The 20,465-nt window shown below is 47.5% G+C and overlaps 1 protein-coding gene across 1 annotated transcript in view; it reads left to right on the forward strand.

Annotated features, from left to right (window-relative positions):
- UBE2L3 (ubiquitin conjugating enzyme E2 L3) overlaps positions 1 to 20,465 on the forward strand; it is a 56,750-nt gene that overhangs the window by 21,017 nt on the left and 15,268 nt on the right. The window contains exon 2 of the mRNA XM_003942643.4: positions 5,855 to 5,950. Within this exon, the coding sequence (XP_003942692.1) occupies positions 5,855 to 5,950 (96 nt within the window). The remainder of the gene's footprint in view (positions 1 to 5,854; positions 5,951 to 20,465) is intronic.

Below are 20,465 nucleotides of genomic sequence, written 5' to 3' on the forward strand. Positions count from 1 at the left end.
TTGTTGGGTTATGTCAAAGAATTATAGTTAGAATTACTGGATGGGAGGATTCCTACGTATTTTGCTGGGGGAAGAGTCATCTAGTGCTTCTGGATTTCTTTTCTTTTCTGTTTTTTTGAGACAAAGTCTCACTCTGTTGCCCAGGCTGGAGTGCAGTGGTGCGATCTTGGCTCACTGCAACCTCCACATCCTGGGTTCAGGTGATTCTCCTGCTTCAGCATCCCGAGTAGCTGGGACTACAGGCGCGTGCCACCATGCTCGGCTAATTTTTGTATTTTTATTAGAGATGAGGTTTCACTATGTTAACCAGGCTGGTCTCAAAGTCCTGACCTTGTGATTAGCCGGCCTCTCAAAGTGCTGGGATTACAAGTGTGAGTCACCACGCCTGGCCTAGATTTCTTTTCTTTTCTTTTTTTTGAAAAAGGGTCTCACTCTGTTGACCAGGTTGGAGTGCAGTGGTGCCATCATGGCTCACTTGACCTTTTGGGCTCAACTGGTTGTCCCAAGTCAGCCCACGCATAGCTGGGACCACAGGCATGCATCACCACACCTGGCTAATTTTTTGATTTTTTTTTTTTTTTTTTAAGCTATAAGGTCTTGCTATATTGCCCAGGCTGGTCTTCAACTCCTGAGCTTAAGTGATCCTCCTGCCTTGACCTCCCAGTGTTGGAATTATAGATATGAGCCACTATTCTTGGCCTAGTTTTTTTTTTTTTTCTTTTTTTAAAAACAATCTCACTCTGTTGCTCAGGCTGGTGTACCGTGGTGTGATTGTGACTCACTGCAACCTCTGCCTCCTGGGATCAAGTGATTCTCATGCCTCAGCCTCCTGAATAGCTGTAACTACAGGCATGCACCCCCATGCTCAGCTAATTTTTGTATTTTTAGTAGAGACAGGGTTTTACCATGTTGGCCAGGCTGGTCTCAAACTTTTGGCCTCAAGTGATCCACCTGCCTTGGCCTCCCAAAATGCTGGTATTACAGGCATGAATTACCACACCCCACACCTGGCCCTGGCATAGATTTCTTAAAGAGGACTATGACCACAAATTAGTGGCTCCTAAGGGGTTCTCAAACCTGGCCTTGTATTAGGATTACCTGGGGAGATTTTGAATAGTTTTCTCTCTCTCTCTCATCTCTCTCTCTCGCTCTCTCTCTCTATCTCTTTTCTTTTCTTTCTTTCTTTCCTTGACAGTTTTGCTCTTGTTGCCCAGGTTGGAGTGCAATGGCACGATCTCAGCTCACTGCAATCTCCACCTCCTAGGTTCAAGTTACTCTTCTGCTTTAGCCTCCCAAATAGCTGGGATTACAGGTGTTCACCAACATGCCCAGCTAATTCTTTTTGTATTTTTAGTAGAGATGGGGTTTCGTCATGTTGGCCAGGCTGGTCTCGGACTCCTAACCTCAGGTAATAGATCTGCCTCAGCCTCCCAAAGTGCTAGGATTACAGGCATGAGCCACTGCGCCTGGCCAAACAGTTATTTTTCTAGGCCTCATTGTAGACCCCAAAAAGAAGCAAAAGAGAAACTGTTAACTACTTTGCCAAGTCCCAGGTGTGTACCTCTGAGCTGTGTGACAGAGCACTGGCTGTATACAGCAGTATCCTGTTCTGTCTCCTCTCAGGACTTGGGTCAGTGACCTTCTGCTGGGGCCCAGGGTCCATCTCTCCTGTTAGTGCTTGCAAAGCTGTTAAGTAACCATCCCTGTCTGCCATGTTCCACACTTTGCCCTGGAGTGGGCATCAGGCTCCCTGGGCTTGAGTTTGGGGCATGGATGTTTTCCTTTTTCAAGAGCTGGGTGACACCCTTGGGCTCTTTCAGTTCTTTCTATACATTGAAATCTACTTCTGGGCTCAGAAGTGGATCTCATTCTGAGAAGCATTGCTTTCTCTCTGGCACCACCTGCCCTGGTTGGGAAGCCTGCTGTCTTCATGAAGAGAAGGAACGTGCAAGCTGCCTGGTTCTGCTTTCCCTTGAACTCTTCTCTCAGTTTGTCAGCATTGCACCATCAGCCCTGAGCAGCTGACTTGGACTGCTTCTTGCTCTGAGCAGAACTGAAACCTTTGTGGGAGTGTTATTTGTAAGCGTCTGTCATTCTTGGCTTTGGTCTTCCTAACTGTTCTAGAGCTGGGCTGCTCTTGCGGTTTTTATCAGGTCCTTTCTTCTGTCATTTGTAACATCCTTTTGAATTCCACTTCTTGGAATTTACATTGGTGTCCTTCAATTCCTTCCCTAATTTTTCACTATCAGGACCATTCTCAGTTACTGGGACACAGTTTGCTTGAGGGTTTACAACCATCTTGAGGGTTTGAGTCATCTGGCCTTTTGAGTCTCAGATATTCAGATGGAACTGATCTCTTCTCAATTATTTGAATTTCTTCTTCTTCTTCTTCTTCTTCTTTTTTTTTTTTTTTTTGAGACAGGTTCTCACTCTAATGTCCTGGCTGGAGTGCAGTAGTTGCAATCTTGGCTCACTGCAGCCTTGACTGCCAGGGCTCAGTTGATTCTCCCACTCTTACCTCTCAGCCTCCCGAGTAGCTGAGACCATAGCACACACCACCATACCTGGCTAATTTTTTGTATTTTTTTTTTTAGTAGAGGCAGGGTTTTGCCATTTTGGCCAGGCTGGTCTCGAATTCCTGGGCTCAAGCAATCCACCCACCTTGGCCTCCCAAAATGCTGGGATTACAGGCATGAACCACCATCACTGGCCTGAATTTATCTTCTTGAAGTTGTTTTCCTCAGTGGATGCATGATTAACATTTTGGGCTAAATAGTTCCTGTCCACAGCGCCATCTGTCCACAGTACCTGCAATGCAGGTCTTTTAGCATCCTGGCCACTCATAGTGCCCGTGGTTCTCAGTGGGGGCTCTAGAGGACGTTGGGAAATTGGGGTGGGTTGATCACAATGCCTGGCATCTGTCTCAGGGTAAGGGCTTGGGAGGCTCAGGTGCAGAGTCATGTCTGAATGCTGGCAACACCCTGTTGAGAAACTTTTCTAGTACAGGATGCTCATCATTCTTTGAAGATGGCAGGGCCTGTTCGTTTGTTTGTCTTAGTTTCTCTCACTTCTGCGTTGCCATCAGTTCTTCCTTGTTGGTTAGAATTATGCAAAGGAGGTTGCCTCTTTTGACTTCGGAGAGCTTAACTTGACAGCAAGGTAAGTTGGTAGTTTATCTGACAACCCTGCTTTGGATTCTCTGTGCTTCCCAACTCTGCTGTCGTTAGCATCCTCAGGGTTGCCCATTCTTCTCTCTGGCCAGGTGTGTGGCTCACTCCCATGGCACTATTGCTTTTATCTTTGTCTGTGGATCCCCTGGATCTCCTTGACACCAAAGCACCAGTAAGTGTTCTTTCTGCACCCCTGTCTATGGTGCTCCTCACTGCTTCCTCTCCTTTTTCTTGAGCAAGATACCGTTTTTCACTCTCATGTTACAGTTGGGTTTTGTCTTGCCATATTTTTGTAATTCCTGTGAGATTTACCTTGTGTTTATCACCCATACTTTATACTGTTGGAATGTGGATTTCTGAAACCATAAAATATATTTACAGATAATTTTAAAATGTGTTTTCTCCCGTAAATGTTAGATATTGTCACTGTTATTTCTTCTTTTTTTAGTTGTCTAGTTTGAGAGTTCTATCTGGCATATTTTTTTTCTATCTGTATTTGGTTTAAAACATTTTGTTTGCTAGGACTCTAGCCTTAAGGGAAATGCATGCTATATTCTGTACTTAGCCGGGAATCTTACTCTAGTATCTTGAGCCAAGGTCAAAAAAGCCAAACACAGCATTGGAAATGTATTTATAGAGAATCTTTCCCACCCCAGTTCTTTTTTCCTCCCAAAGCCCCAGCTTCCCATCCAACCACCAACCTGGTCATTAGGCACATGTTTGAACACCGCTGTGAGCTAGGCCCTGGCAGGATCAGGGCTTCCTAATCTCTGCCCTTGTTGAGCTTACATTCTATTTGGAGAGTGGAAGGAGGTGGCAGGGTGGCAGTGTGGGTGTGAGACTTCTTCCCCTTCCTGAGTCTGTCCAGGCTTCATAATAGCCAGGGGAACATTTCTGTTGAGTCCTGTGAGCAGGAGGACTAGGTGACAGTTGGCAGGTTGGAGCAGTCCCTCAGGTTCCATACTTCCTCATGCAGGCAGAGGGGCCTCATGCAGGCGAAGAGGGGCCAGGCTACCCCATTTCTCACTGCAGGAGGTCACAGCCCATGCTGCCAATGCTTCCTCAGGGAGAAATGGATTTGTCATTGCTCCCAGCAGCACCTCTTCCCTCACTTCAGGCACAGCCTGTGAGAAATCCATGTTCAGGCTCCACCCACACTTGCTGGACCAGAATTTCTGGGGCTGGGCCCAAGTCCGGGTGATTGTGGTGGGCAGATGAGGGTGACAAGCAGGAGCACCCTGTGGGGAGAAACTCGTGCCTGTTGCCTGTTATGAAGCACCAGTGTGTTCTGCCTCTTTTATGTGTTCATTCAGTGCACTCTCCCTCTCGGCTGCTCTGGGCTGGGCGCCCAGCACATCCTCCTACTCAGAACCGGTAACTGGGCTCCTGTTCCCCCTTCCTTGGAAGTTGTTTCCTTCCCTGCCTGTGTAGCCTCGAGGTGCCTTTTAAACTACCACTATGTGATGGAAGTATGAGGTGCAGAGGAGTTTTTGGGCTCGATGTTGGGGCTGATAGGGAGCCCCCATACTGCTCTGAGCTGCAGCACCATATAAGGAGGTTCTAGAGGGTGCTGGAGCTGGGCCAAAGGAAGCAGCCTGGCAAAGGAGGCAGGGCTCAGCTGGGTGGTGCTAGGGCTGCCGAAGAGAAGGTGCCTGAGAGGTGTGGAGATGGGTGTTGTGCCACCGGATGGGAGGCCAGGCTGAGGCGTATGGAGCAGCACTCCGTGTGTCAGAGTAGAGGAATGTTGGTGAGGCTGGTGTGCTGGTGGGAGGGCATGCCGGGTGGCTTGGGTTATTGTGCCTGCCAGGCGTTCACGGAGGTGTCGGAGGCAATGGGAAATGTCAGGTTGGTGCACAGTTGAAAAACAGGTGACAGACAATTCTGAAGACATCTCAGGCCGGATCCTGAAGTCGTAAAGTTGTGCTTTCTGGGTGAAATGGCGCTTGTTGAGTTGACTGTTTATATAATAATGCCATATATTTGCAAGGAGTCCTGTTGCCCACAACATGGCCTCCCCTTCATTTTCTATGTGTACATTTTCTGTGTACTCTAGGTCTGTTTTGCAGTTGGGGAAACTGAGGCTTAGGGAAGGTTTCCCATCTCCGCCCCCCTACTCCCACCGCAGTCCCAGACTGGATGGTTCTCTTTGCTGTGTGCCCATGGAGTCCTTCTGAAATCTACAGCATTGGGTAGAAAACTGGATATGCGTTTGTGTCTGACTTGTTCCCAGTCCCTGGTTTTATTCATCTTTAGGTTCTTAGCATCTGATGCATAATCAGTGCTTAATGAATTTTGATTGGAAGGCAACAGGTGTACAGTACCTCAGTATAGTTCCTGTCATGTATGAGATCCCACACTGAGGGATTTAAATAGGCATAGTGACCAACTCAAAGAGGAGGTGGTATGACCGCAGAAGCACAGTTCCCCCCGTCATGTTTGGGGGGGTTCACTGAGGTGGGGGCTTGTGTTGGTCTGGGACATGGGTAGAGGCAATGACCTTGCAGTGGGGACTGCCATGGCAAACTCCATGCCTCCTTAACCACTCCAGGCACGGTTTAGTCCTCACTCTCCAATTTTGTCATTGGCATTTTTGGCACTTGGTTTAATTTGAGGGCATCAGGAGGGTTCTTAATATGTGGTGCTTTCCCCTATTTGACACCCCTTTATGCTTTGTCAATCAACAGGAGCTTGAAGAAATCCGCAAATGTGGAATGAAAAACTTCCGTAACATCCAGGTTGATGAAGCTAATTTATTGACTTGGCAAGGGCTTATTGTTCCTGTGAGTATTGAACACTACCACTTCCTGTGTGTGCTGTTGGGCTTGTTTTTCTGCTCCTTAGTAGACTCTTAGTCTAGGCAGCCAGCAGATGCACAGAAGTGACTGTCACTCTAGGGTAATAAGGCAGGGAGTGTAGCCTTGGGTCCTGAGTAGAGTCACGTCTTGGCACTGGTTTTGTAAAACTCAAGGGGTCCTAAGCTTTGTAGATCTGTGGACACAGAGAAAAGGAGTGTGTCTGTGCTCCTGCTCTTTCCTGGCTTCCCTGGCTTCTGTGCGCTTGGCCTGATTGATCAGCGGGACCTTCTCTGAGCTGCCTTGGGAGGGGGGCAAGCATTCTCCTCTAGTTGTTTTGCTTTCTCTCTTGGTTTTGCATTCATGTCTCTAACCCTTCGGATACCTGTATTTTGGGCTTTATTTCTGGTCCCCTCCAACCTGTGCCTTCTGTTTGTCTCAAATTCCTTTTCCTAATTGCCCACATGTTCCCCTCACCCCATGTCTTTTCTGGGGCTTACGCCTCCAGTGTCTGCCCCCACAGCCCAGCTGCCTCATCTCTCAGAGTTTTGCCTTCTAATGGGCTGAAGCCCCTCCTAACAGTGGCTTTCTCTGGACCTTAGCATCCTCTCAGTGTCTACTCTTTTCTGCATTTTTTGATCCCTTCACCCTTCAAGAGTCTTGTCTTACAATTAACTCCAGTTTGCAATCCCCCTTCCTCTCACTCTCCTGAAACCACATCACACCCAGCCCATGGGCTGTCCTGACTGTTGGCATGTCTCTGGCTTGGCAGCCTTGACATCATGGCCCTTGCTTGCCTCCTGAGCTTTGGGAGGACGGGCAGCTTTCCAGCCTCCAGTCCTGTGACCAGCCTGCCACTCACTCCTGTCCTGCCACTCCTTCCTCCTCACTCTTAAACATGGCTCTTTTTGGTCTCCTGCTGTTCTCCAGTTCTGTTTTGTCTCTGGGTACCCTACTTCTTTCAGGATCATAGATTATGCAGGACGTGAAGGATTCCCACACCCATCTCCATTCCTGCCTTCTCCCTGGAAGCTCCACCATCTGTCCACCAGGCGACCTCACCTGGTCATTGTGTAGCCTTCCAGCTACCCCAGCTCACAGCCTTGCCCGGCCTGAGTGCCCTCCTTTCCTGTTCTTCCTCATTGACTCACCGTCTCTCTTCCTTTTCATTTCCACTTTGCACATCTGAGCCTTAGGGCTTTTCCCTGTGCCTGACCCGGTCCTGTATGTATTTTTTTTCTCATGGATGGATTGCTACTTTGCCAAAGCAGAACATAGAATGTGCTTCCTTCCTGTAGGTGTTTTCTTGATGTTGTTTATAAGGTCATGCCTTTTTTTAAAATAAGTCCCTGAATTTGATTAGCAGTCATTGGATTTGTAGTTTATTTCCATAATCGTTTGGATAACTAAGGAAAGAAATGCTTTGTAATGATTTAGTATATGCTCACAATGTTTAAATCTGGGAGCTGCCTGTCTGATTTTGAGGATGTGTCCTTTAGATTTCTTTCTTTCTTTCTTTCTTTTTTTTTTTTTTGACAGAGTCTCACTCTGTCGCCCAGGCTGGAGTATAGTGGCGTGATCTCGGCTCACTGCATCCTCTGCCTCCCAGGTTCAAGCGATTCTCCTGACTCAGCCTCCCGAGTAGTTGGGATTACAGGCGTGTGCCACTACGCCTGGCTAATTTTTGTATTTTTAGTAGAGACAGGGTTTCACCATGTTGGCCAGGCTGGTCTCAAACTCTTGACCTCGTGATCTGTCTGCCTCAGCCTCCCAAAGTGCCGGAATTACAGGCACTGAGCCACCACACCCGGCCTCCTTTAGATTTCTTTAGGCTTGATGGTGTTAGGGCTCAGGGCAAAGGGTGTGGGTGGCAGAGACATCTCTGCATGGGAGAGGTTTGCCTGTGAGTGCAGCCTTTGCCTACTCTAGGGATGTGAGAATGGCTAGGACCGTGAGACCACTTGTCCCTTTTCTAATTGAGATTGTTTATACTACTGATCAAAGAAGTGAACAGTTAATCTGTGGCTCTTTGGGCAGTCTGGCTCTGAGAGTTCAGTGGCCTGAGAGCCTGCCACCCAGCTCCAAGGGTAGATTGCTGCTGGGCATGCTCTGCCACAGCTAATGCAAAGGCCTCCCTCTGGTTTCACGCTGGTAGGGGTGATGGAGCAGTGGGTTAAAGTCTCACTAGGCCAAAGGTGGAGGCTGGCTGGTAGAATCCCTGTGTGCTTGGGGTGGGGCTCTGAGGAGTCTCCAGGCCGAAGTTTTGCCTTGGAGACAGTAAGCCACAGCCAGGGCTGCTCTTGTCCCTGTGTATACCACCTTCTTGTCGGTCCTCTCCCTTGCTTCCTTCCAGGGCTCTGGGTTTGTATGACGAGTGTTTCAACAAAGTCTTTCTTCCTTCTCCAGAGCAGTTAAGGCATTCTTGACATCTGGTATCCCCAGGGTTCACACTTGTACCCCAAACCGGGCCTTTGGTCCTCCTGCATTGGACAGCTGGGCCAGCATGGGAATGTACTATACAAACTCACCTGAGGTCTGCCCAGTTGGGGTGAAAGCAAAGCCAGGCCAGTGAAGGCATGGCAGCGCAGCCCAGCGCCTTTGTGGAGGGTGCTGTCCTTGGGTAGCCACCTAGTGATTGTCCTGGTTGTGTGTACAGAGGAGGGCAGGTGGGAGGGGAGGCTGGAGAGGTGCTTCCTAGAGACTTAATTGTTGCCAATGCAACTCAGGTCTATTCTCTTTAAACATTTGTTTTTCTCTAATTTTTTAGATCTAAGATTCTAAGGTAACATCTAAGAAAGAAAGTATTACCCATAATCATATCATCAAGAAATTCAGTTACTTTTTGGGCACTGCCCTTTAGGAACTGGAGGTATGGTGGTGAACCTTCTTGAAGCTTCTAACCCAGTGAATGTGTCCGCTCTTAACCTTCAGCATACTTCCTCTCAGCCTTTTTTCATGCAGTTTTTAATAAGCCATTTCATAAATTCATAATGTAATGTTTTTTTTTTTGTTTTTTTTGTTTTTTTTGTTTTTGAGACGGAGTTTCACTCTTGTTACCCAGGCTGGAGTGCAATGGCGTGATCTCGGCTCACCGCAACCTCCGCCTCCTGGGTTCAGGCAATTCTCCTGCCTCAGCCTCCTGAGTAGCTGGGATTACAGGCACGTGCCACCATGCCCAGCTAATTTTTAGTATTTTTAGTAGAGACGGGGTTTCACCATGTTGACCAGGATGGTCTCGATCACTCGACCTCGTGATCCGCCCGCCTCAGCCTCCCAAAGTGCTGGGATTACAGGCTTGAGCCACCGCGCCCGGCTAATGTTTTGTTTTTTGAGGCAGGGTTTTGCTCTGTCACCCAGGCTAGAGTGCAGTGGTGTGATCATGACCTGTTGCAGCCTTGAACTTCTGGGCTCAAGTGATCCTTCTGAGTAGCCAGGACTGCAGGTGTGTGCCACCACACCCAGCTAATTTCTTTTTATTTTGTTTCATTTTAGAGACAGTCTTACTCTGTCACCCAGGCTGGAGTGCAGTAATGTGATTTTGGCGCACTGTAACCTCAGCCTCCTGAATTCAAGTGACTCTTATAGCTCAGCCTCCTGAGTAGCTGGGATTGCACATGTGCACCACCATGCCCAGCTAATTCTTGTTTTTGTTTTTGAGACAGAGTCTTGCTCTGTTGCCCAGGCTGGAATGCAGTGGTGCAATCTTGGCTCTCAGCAACCTCCGTCTACTGGGTTCAAGCGATTTTAGCTAATTTTTGTACTTTTAGTAGAGATGGGGTTTCACTATGCAACCAGGCTGTTGTTGAACTCCTGACCTCAGAAGATCTGCCCACGTTGGCCTCCCAAACTGCTGGGATTACAGGCATAAGCCACTGCCTCCAGCCTTTTTTTTCTAATAGTAGAGACGGGGACCAGCAGTGGCTCACACCTGTAATCCCAGCACTTAGGCCAAAGCAGGCAGATCACTTAAGGTCAGGAGTTCGAGACCAGCCTGGCCAACATGGTAAAATCCTGTATCCACTAAAAGTACAAAAATTGCCGGGTGTGGTGGCAGGCAGCTGTAATCTCAGCTACTTGGGAGGCTGAGACAGGAGAATTGCTTGAACTTGGGAGGCGGAGGTTGTAGTGAGCCGAGATCACGCCAGTCTGGGCAACAGAGCAAGACTCTGTCTCAAAAAAAAAAAAAAAAAAAAAAAAGTAGAGATGGGGTCTCCCTGTGTTGCCAAGGCTGGTCTCAGACTCCTGGGCTGAAGTGATCCTCCTGCCTCGGTCTCCCAGAGTGCTAGGATTATAGACGTGAGCTACTGCACTCAATAATTATTTTTATCTTTTTATAATTGTTTAGTCTCTGCCTGGAAACTTCGTGAACATGATGTTTGATAACTATACTATATCCCATAATATTTGTATGATTATATATCTAAGCATTTATTTTAATCTTTGTTCTATATTTTAGATTCTGATTTTAAAGCATAGTATTCTGTTAGGATCAGAGCTATATTTTATATGTATATATATGGAACAGACCATCTGTAGGGCTATAGGTATATATTATTTTCCAGAAAAGTTGTGCCAATTTATACTTCTATAGACTCTGTCTGCATAAGTGCCCATACATATCCTTGGCTGTCATTGAGGTTGCTCTGCATTTTTATTTTTATTATTTATTTATTTGTTTTTGAGATGGAGTTTCACTCTTTTTGCCCAGGCTGGAGTGCAGTGGTATGATTCCAGCTCACTGCAACCTCTGCCTCCTGGGTTCAAGCTGTGAGTAGCTGGGATTACAGGTGCCTGCCACCATACCCAGCTAATTTTTTTGTATTTTTAGTAGAGACGGGTTTTCACCATGTCGACCAAGTTACCTCAGGTGGTCCACCCGCTTCGGCCTCCCAAAGTCCTGGGATCATGCCTGGCCTTTTATTTATTATTATTATTATTATTATTATTATGTTTTAGAGATGAGGTTCTCACTATGTTGCCCAGGCTGATTTTGAACTCCTAAACTCAACTGATCCTCTGGCCTTGGCTTCCCAGAGTGCTGGGATTACTGGTGTGAGCCATCATGCCTGGCCTGCTAGGCATTTTTAAAGGGAGTACTGAGTGACTGGTACTTTAGAGCTCAGGCTGTGGAATCTGACCAAAGTGAGAGCCTCAGCCCTGTTCTGGACTGGCTTGGGGATCTTGGGTGAGGGATGCACTTGGGCCTGGTAACCTCACCTCTGTAATGGGAGTGATACTTAACCTCTTTGGATGTTGGAAAAGTTAAATAAATGCATGTGTGTGAAGTGCTTAGCTTGCTGGTATGCTGCTGTTGTTAGCAAAAGCAATAATTAAGGCTTTCATAGGGCCCTCCTGGAAAACTGTTAGTATATGACAAAGCCTGTGAAGCAAACATACAGAAGTAAATCACTGTTACCAATTTGATTTGCGTTTTTAATTTAATTTAATTTTATTTTATTTTATTTTTTTGAGACGGAGTTTCACTCTTGTTACCCAGGCTGGAGTGCAATGGCGTGATCTCGGCCTCACCGCAACCTCCGCCTCCTGGGTTCAGGCAATTCTCCTGCCTCAACCTCCTGAGTAGCTGGGATTACAGGCACGTGCCACCATGCCCAGCTAATGTTTTTTGTATTTTTAGTAGAGACGGGGTTTCACCATGTTGACCAGGATGATCTCGATCTCTTGACCTTGTGATCCACCCGCCTCGGCCTCCCAAAGTGCTGGGATTACAGGCTTGAGCCACCGCACCCGGCGCGTTTTTAATTTTATTATGGTTGACTTAGTTTCTTTCTTTCTTTTTCTTATTGATTATATATTTCTGCAGTCTATCATCTATTAGGGTTTTAGTATGTTTCTTTTTGTATGTTTCTTTAATACACAGAATTGTAGGAATTCTGTGTATTAATCCTTTGTGTCTGGGAAAAATATTTTTTAGGCATACTGTCTTTTTTTTTTTTTTTTTTGAGACGGAGTTTTGCTCCTGTTTCCCAGGCTGGAGTGCAATGGCACAATCTTGGCTCACTACGACCTCAGCCTCCCAGGTTTAAGCAATTTTCCTACCTCAGCCTCCCAAGTAGCTGGGATTACAGACGTGGACCACCACACTGGCTAATTTTTTTTGTATTTTTAGTAAAGGTGGGGTTTCTCCATTGTGGTCAGGCTGGTCTCAAATTTCTGAGCTCAGGTGATCAGCCAGCCTTCACCTCCCAAAGTCCTGGAATTACAGGCATGAGCCACTATGCTTGGCCTGTTTTTTTTTGTTTTTGTTTTTTTTTTTAAAAGAGAGGGTATTGCTCCATTGCCCAAGCTGGAGTGCAAGGGTGCAGTCATGGCTCACTGCAGCCTCAAACTACCAGGCTTAAGCAATCTTCCTGCCTCAACTTTCTGACTGCTGGACTGCAGGCGCATGCCACCACATCTGGCTAATTTCTTTTTTTTTTTTTTTTTTGAGACGGAGTTTCACTCTTGTTACCCAGACTGGAGTGCAATGGCGCGATCTCGGCTCACCGCAACCTCTGCCTCCTGGGTTCGGGCAGTTCTCCTGCCTCAGCCTCCTGAGTAGCTGGGATTACAGGCGTATGCCACCATGCCCAGCTAATTTTTTGTACTTTTAGTAGAGACGGGGTTTCACCACGTTGACCAGGATGGTCTCGATCTCTTGACCTTGTGATCCACCCGCCTCGGCCTCCCAAAGTGCTGGGATTACAGGCTTGAGCCACCGCGCCCGGCAATTTCTTAAAATTTTTGGCAGTCTCTCTGTGTTGTCAAGACTGGCCTTAACCTCCTGGGCTCAAGCAATCCTCCTGCCTTAGCCTCTTGAAGTGTTGGGATTACAGGTGTGACCCACCAATCAATAGACACTCAGACAGCCTGTTGTTTTCTTTTAACTTTTGTTTATTCAAAAATTTCTAATATGAAAGTTTCTTCTTCTTCTTCTTTCTTCTTCTTCTTCCTCTTCTTCTTCTTTTTTTTTTTTTTTTTTTTTTTTGAGACAAGAGTGTTGGCTCTGTCTCCCAGGCCGGAGTGCAGTGGTGCAGTCTCGGCTCACTGCAACCTCTGCTTTCCAGGTTCTAGCAGTCCTCTACCTCAGCCTCCCAAATAGCTGGGATTACAGGTGCCTGCCACCATACCCTCCTAATTTTTAGTGGAGATGGAGTTTCACCATCTTGGCCAGGCTGGTCTTGAACTCGTGACCTTGTGATCCACCCACACCCACCTCAGCCTCCCAAAGTCCTGGGATTATAGGTGTGAGCCACCATGCCCAGCTCCACCCCCCTCCGCCCCACTTTTTGTAGTTTTTACAGTTTTATTTAAACACAAAACCTGCACATGAGCTGTCTACTCATTTTCTTCACTGTGCAGCCTGGCATTGGGGTTGGTGACTGATGGCCAGCTGGGTAGCTCTTTCCATGATGGCTTTGTGGTTCTTCGAGGAAATGTGAGCGATTTCAGCACAGTAAGATTTATTGCATATCAGCAGCACTTCCAGCTCCTTCATGTTGTAGACCAGGAACTTCCTGAAGCCACCGAGCAGCATGTGCTTTTTTTGTTGCTACCATAACCAATGTTGGGCATCAAGATCTGGCCCTTGAACCTTCTACGAACCCTGTTGTCAGTACCTCTGGGTTTCCGCCAGTTATGCTTAATTTTGACATTATTGGTCTGACTGGTGCCAGATGAACTTCTTGGTTCTCTTTTTGACGATCTTGGGCTTCACAAGGGGTCTAAGGGTGACCATGATGCCGAGGAGATGGTTGCCACCTCCATAGGCAGCGCTGAGGAAGAGAAAAGCCTTTTTTTTTTTGAGACGGAGTTTCACTCTTGCTACCCAGGCTGGAGTGCAATGGCGCGATCTCAGCTCACCGCAACCTCAGCCTCCTGAGTAGCTGGGATTACAGGCACGCGCCACCATGCCCAGCTAATTTTTTTGTATTTTTAGTAGAGACGGGGTTTCACCATGTTGACCAGGATGGTCTCGACCTCTTGACCTCGTGATCCACGCACCTCGGCCTCCCAAAGTGCTGGGATTACAGGCTTGAGCCACCGCGCCCGGCCCATCCCTTACTATTTCTGAGCTGCCTTCCCAAAGGGCAAGTTTTGCTCTAATGTTGAAATTCATTTGTAGAGCTTTGGGTCTTTACCTGGAAGGTATATCTTATGTTTTTTTTTTTTTTTTTTTTTTTTTTTTTGAGACGGAGTTTCACTCTTGTTACCCAGGCTGGAGTGCAATGGCGCGATCTCGGCTCACCGCAACCTCCGCCTCCTGGGCTCAGGCAATTCTCCTGCCTCAGCCTCCTGAGTAGCTGGGATTACAGGCACGCGCCACCATGCCCAGCTAATTTTTTGTATTTTTAGTAGAGACGGGGTTTCACTGTGTTGACCAGGATGGTCTCGATCTCTTGACCTCGTGATCCACCCGCCTCGGCCTCCCAGAGTGCTGGGATTACAGGCGTGAGCCACCGCGCCCGGCACGTTTTAATTTTTACACCCCTCTTTCACCAAAAATCACTGGGAAGGACACATGGTCTGTGTGATTTGTGCACACCTAAGCCACTCCTTTGACCATCCTCAGAGCCCCAGACTAGGAAAGATCCCCAGAGAAGTTCAGATGAGTTTGGCCAAGTTCCTTGGGTGGTGAGAGGTGTGTCCTGCCTCAAGTAGCAACAGAACTGCTTCTCTTTTTGCTTCCTCTTTTTTTTTTTTTTAACTTTTTAACTTTTTTTTTTTTTTTTTTTAAAGACGGGGTTTCACCATGTTGGTCAGGCTGGTCTTGAACTCTCGACCTCAGGTGATCCGCCTGCCTTGGCCTCCAAAGTGTTTGGATTACAGGTGTGAGCCACCGTGGCGGCCTTTGCTTCCTCTTTTTGAGGCAGGATCTCACTCTGTCACCCAGGCTGGAAGGCAGTGGTGTGATCATGGTTCACTACAGCCTTAACCTTCCAGCCTCAAGCCATCCTCCTACCTCAGCCTCCTGAGTAGCTGGGACTACAGGCGCATGCCAGCATGCACAGCTAATTTTTATTTATTTTATTTTATTTTATTTTTTTTTGAGGCGGAGTTTCACTCTTGTTACCCAGGCTGGAGTGCAATGGCCCGATCTCGGCTCACCGCAACCTCCGCCTCCTGGGTTCAGGCAATTCTCCTGCCTCAGCCTCCTGAGTAGCTGGGATTACAGGCACACGCCACCATGCCCAGCTGATTTTTGTATTTTTAGTAGAGACGGGGTTTCACCATGTTGACCAGGATGGTTTCGATCTCTTGACCTCGTGATCCACCCGCCTCGGCCTCCCAAAGTGCTGGGATTACAGGCTTGAGCCACCGCGCCCGGCTTAATTTTTAAAAAAATTTTAGCAACAGTGAGATCCTGTCTCTACAAAAGAATTTGTTTTTGTTTTATTTTGTTTTTTGAGACAATGTCTTGCTTTGTCATCTAGGCAGGAGTGCAGTGATGCCATCTTGGCTCACTACAGCCTGTGCCTCCTGGGTTAAGCAATTCTCATGCCTTAGCCTCCCAAGTAGCTGGAATTACAGGCATGTGCCACCATACCCAACTAATTTTTGTATTTTCCTTTAAAAATTTTTTTTAGGCTGGGCGCGGTGGCTCTGGGAGGGCGAGAGAGAGAGAGAGAGAGAGAGAGAGGCAGGCAAAAAACAAAACAAAACAACACACACACACACACACACACACACATACACGCGCTTGCTGGTGAAATCTACTAAATGTCTTTTCTACCAAATGTCTTTACTCACTGTCCAGGACTGACCAACCTTCCCTGTTCCTCACTGTGGGCCAGGTCCTATCTGAGGAGCTGGGGTCAAGCATGAACGAGGCCATCTGGCCCGAAGTTAGCAGTTCTAGCCTCAGGGTCTGCCTCTTCCTAGCTTGGAGAATCTGAGAATGTTCCTGTGTACCTGTAAACTGGGAGTAGCAGCAGCCTGCACCCAGAGTTCATGATGAGAGCTAAGGGCTATAAAGTCTTACATGCCTGGCACATGGGCAAAGCTCAGGAGAAGCAGATCTGGTCAGGCACAGTGGCTCATGCCTATAATCCTGACACTTAGGGAGGCTGAGGCAGGAGGATCACATGAGCCCAGGATGTGGAGGCTGCAGTGAGCCATGATTGCACCTCTTCACTCTAGCCTGGGTGACAGAATGAGACCCTGTCTCAAAAAAGTCAAAAACAGGCTGAGCGCGAGGGGTCACACCTGTAATCCCAGCACTTTGGGAGGCTGAGGTGGGCAGGTCACTTGAGGCCAGGAGCTTGAGACTAGCCTGGCCAACATGCAAAACCCTGTCTCTGGCTGGGTGCAGTGGCTCACGCCTGTAATCCCAGCACTTTGGGAGGCTGAGGCAGGAGAATCCGTTGGGCCTGGGAAATGGAGGTTGTGGTGAGCCAAGATTGCGTCACTGCACTCCAGCCTGAGCAACAAAAATGAAACACTGTCTCAAAAGAAAAAAAAAGAAACCCCATCAGCCTCCCAACTAGTTAGTACTACAGGTGTGCCACCATACACGGCTAGGGAAAGCTATTTTTACATGGTTCAAGCAGTATAAATGACTATGATGTTTACTTACTTCCCCTACCACCACCACTAATTAATCCTCCTATTGAAATCTAAAAGCTGGCTGGGCATGGTACATCACTCCTATAATCCCAGCACTCCAGCACTTTGGGAGGCTGAGGCGGGAGGATCACTTGAGCTCAGGAGTTTGAGACCAGCCTGGACAGCATTGTGAGACCCCATCCTACAAGAAATAAAAAAATTAGCTGAGCATGCTGGCATTTGCCTGTAGTCACAGCTACTTGTTAGGAGACCGAGGTGGGAGGCTTGCTAAAGCCCAGATGTCAAGGCTGCACTGAACCATGATTGCACCTCTGTATTCCAGCCTGGGTGACAGAATGAGACCCTGTCTCAAAAAAAAAAAAAAATGAAAAACTAAAAGCAATGTTTTCTCAGTTCCCCCATTAACTCATTGGTAACAAGACAGTCTAGTTTTTCTGAGTGGAGAGGCTTGAGAGGGGTGTGTTGTCACTTTGACTTAAATATAGTGTTGTAGACAGCTCTTGTGTTTACTGAAGGAGGCATTAGGGAAGGTGGGGTTTTGTTTTTGTTTGTTTGTTTTCTTGTGTTTTTTTGAGATGGAGTCTCGCTGTGTTGCCCAGCCTGAAGTACAGTGGTATAATCTTGGCTCACTGCAACCTCCACCTCATAGGCTCAAGCAATTCTCCTGCCTCAGCCTCCCAAGTAGCTGGGCCAATTTTTGTGTTTTTAGTAGAGACAGGGTTTTACCAGATTGGCCAGGCTGGTCTCAAATTTCTGACCTCAAGTGATCCACCTGCCTCAGCCTCCCAAAGTGCTGGGATTACAGGCGGGAGCTACCATGTCCAGCCGTTAAGGAAGGTTTTGTCTTACCCTAACCTTGCCTGGGTGCATGCAGGTTCTCCACACACAGGCGTACTAGGCCTGGACTGTTCCTAAGTATCTTCCCTCTCTAACTGGCCCTGAGTTCCCCCACCTTTCTAATAGGTCTCCCCGCAGATGAATATGCCAGCAGTGCTTTCAGCTGCTTAGGGGGTTGGTTTAAACCTGGACATGTGGCCTCAGTATCCCTGGGGCCACACTGTCTGCCCGCAACCTCCTGTCTTGCTCTGTGCCATTCCTTCCAAGTCCCTGCCATCTAGGCTTTAGTCCTCTCTGCTTGGGAGGCCTCTCCCACTCCTCAGCCTTACTTCATCTTTTTTTTTTTTTTTTTTTTTTTTTTTGAGACGGAGTTTCGCTCTTGTTACCCAGGCTGGAGTGCAATGGTGCGATCTCAGCTCACTGCAACCTCCGCCTCCTGGGTTCAGGCAATTCTCCTGCCTCAGCCTCCTGAGTATCTGGGATTACAGGCACGCGCCACCTCGCCCAGCTAATTTTTTGTATTTTTAGTAGAGACGGGGTTTCACCATGTTGACCAGAATGGTCTCGATCTCTTGACCTCGTTATCCACCTGCCTCGGCCTCCCAAAGTGCTGGGAATACAGGCTTGAGCCACTGCGCCCGGCCCAGCCTTACTTCATCTTATCCATCCTTTGAGGCCCTTGCTTCTTGCCTTCCCTCCCAGGGCAGGGCTTGAGTGTAGAAGAATGTGGAGAACTGGTGCATGTCAGCCTTGCTCCCCAGCAGAGGCGCTGTTTACTGGAGTGCTTACTTAGGCCAGGGCTTGAAGACAGAGGGCTGGGGTGTAGGGCTGTCAAGATTGTTCTAGGGCCAGGGGCGGTGGCTCATGCCTGTAATCCCAGCATTTTGGGAGCCTGAAGCAGGCAGATCACCTGATGTCAGGAGTTCAAGACCAGCCTAGTCAACGTGGTGAAACTCCATCTCTACTTAAAAAAAAAAAAAAAAGAAGGCCAGGCATGATGGTGGGTGCCTGTAATCCCAGCTGCTTGGGAGGCTCAGATGGGAGAATTGCATCAACCCAGGAGGCGGAGGTTGCAGTGAGCTGAGATTTTGCCACTGCACTCCAGCCTGGTCGACAGAGTGAGACTCCGTATCCAAAAAGAAAAAGAAAAAAAAGATTGTTCCTAGGCCCTCTGTGAAACTTCGCTTTCTTTGAGTTGGGTGTGCCCTGGCAGACCTGGGTGGGGCTTTTGAGAGCAGAGTGCAGGGAAGAGGCAGTACAATGGGAAGGGCTTTCCAAGCTCTGGAGACAGGATAGGAGAAAGGTTAAAAGGCTCTTTGCTGGGTCATCTCTCAGGTTCCTGGGGCCATCAGAGTGTGTAGGTCCCAAAGGTAGTTTTTGGATGGTTCTAGGGGCAAGGGGCTAAGGCATGGCACTGGCCATGCCTGATCATCACTTGTTGAGTGACCAGCTTAGCTCCCCAGTGTCCAGCCATTGAGCTGACTACTGCCTCCACCCTGGGAAGTCTGAGCTGGCCAGCACTTGGCACCCAGGCGGTTATTTGGCCTTCTAGTACTCACAGTGTATTCTGGTTGGCTTGTAACTTACCTTTGGAACAACTTTTCTCATATCTTCAGAGAAAATCAAGAGATATTTGTAAAAGCATAATCTGAAAAAGGACAAAGAACTCTTAAAACTCTGTAATAAGAAACAAACAACAAATAACACCGTGCACCTCTTAGAATGGCCAAAATCTGTAACACTGCCAAATGCTGCTGAGGATGTAGGTCAACAGGAACTCTCACTCCTTACTGGTGGGAATGCAAAATGGTTTACTTTTGGAAGACAGGCAGTTTCTTTTATATATTTATGCATAAAAACTTTTTTTGTTTTTTTTTTTGAGATGGAGTTTTGCTCTCTTTACCCAGGCTGGAGTGCAATGGCGCAATCTCAGCTCACCGCAACCTCCGCCTCCTGGGTTCAGGCAATTCCCCTGCCTCAGCCTCCTGAGTAGCTGGGATTACAGGCACGGGCCACCACGCCCAGCTAATTTTTTGTATTTTTAGTAGAGACAAGGTTTCACCATGTTGACCAGGATGGTCTCGACCTCTTGACCTCGTGATCCACCCATCTCGGCCTCCCAAAGTGCTGGGATTACAGGCTTGAGCCACCACGCCCGGCCTGCATAAAAACTTTTTAACAAAGAAAATGAGTCTCACTCTTGGCCAAAATGGAGTGTGTAAGTGTGATCATAGCTCACTACATCCTCAAATTCCTGGGCCCAAGAATTCCACCCCTTTTTAGCCTCTCAATTCACTGAGACTACAGGTGCACGCCACTATGCCAGGCTAATATTACATTATTATTATATATATATATATATTTTTTTTTTTGAGATGGAGTCTTGGTCTGTTGCCCAGGCTGGAGTTTAGTGGCGCAATTTCAGTTCACTACAACCTCCACCTCCCGGATTTAAGTGATTCTCCTACCTCAGCCTCCCAAGTAGTTGGGACTACAGGCATGTACCACTATGCTCGGCTAATTTTTTTGTATTTTTGGTAGAGAAAGGGTTTCACCATTTTGGCCAGGCTGGTCTTGAACTTCTGACCTCAAGTTATCCACCTATTTTAGCCACCCAAAGTGCTGGGATTATACATGTGAGCCACTGTGCCTGGCCCAGACTAATATATTTAAACTTTTTTTTTTTTTGTAGAGATGGGGTCTTGTTATGTTGCGCAAACTGGTCTTGAACTCCTGGCCTCAAGTGATTCTCCCTCCCTGGCCTCCCAAAGTGCTCGGATTATAGATATGAGTCACTGCACCTGGTCCAGTTTGGCAGGTTCTTACAAAACTAAACATACTTTTTACCATTCGATCCAGCAATTACATTCTTTGGTATTCACCCAAATGAGTTGAAAACTTGTATCCACACAGAACCTGCACTCAGATTGTTTACAAGAGTTTTACTTATTAATTGCCAAGCTTTGAAAGCAACCAAGATGTCCTTCAGTGGGTTAATGGATAAATAAATTGTAGTACATCTAGACAAATAGTATTCAACACTAAGAAGAAATGAGGCTGTGTACAGTGGCTCACACCTGTAATCCTAGGACTTTAGAAG

This window comes from Saimiri boliviensis, chromosome 21 (genome assembly GCF_048565385.1).
Source record: "Saimiri boliviensis isolate mSaiBol1 chromosome 21, mSaiBol1.pri, whole genome shotgun sequence".
Classification (NCBI taxonomy): Eukaryota; Metazoa; Chordata; class Mammalia; order Primates; family Cebidae; genus Saimiri; species Saimiri boliviensis.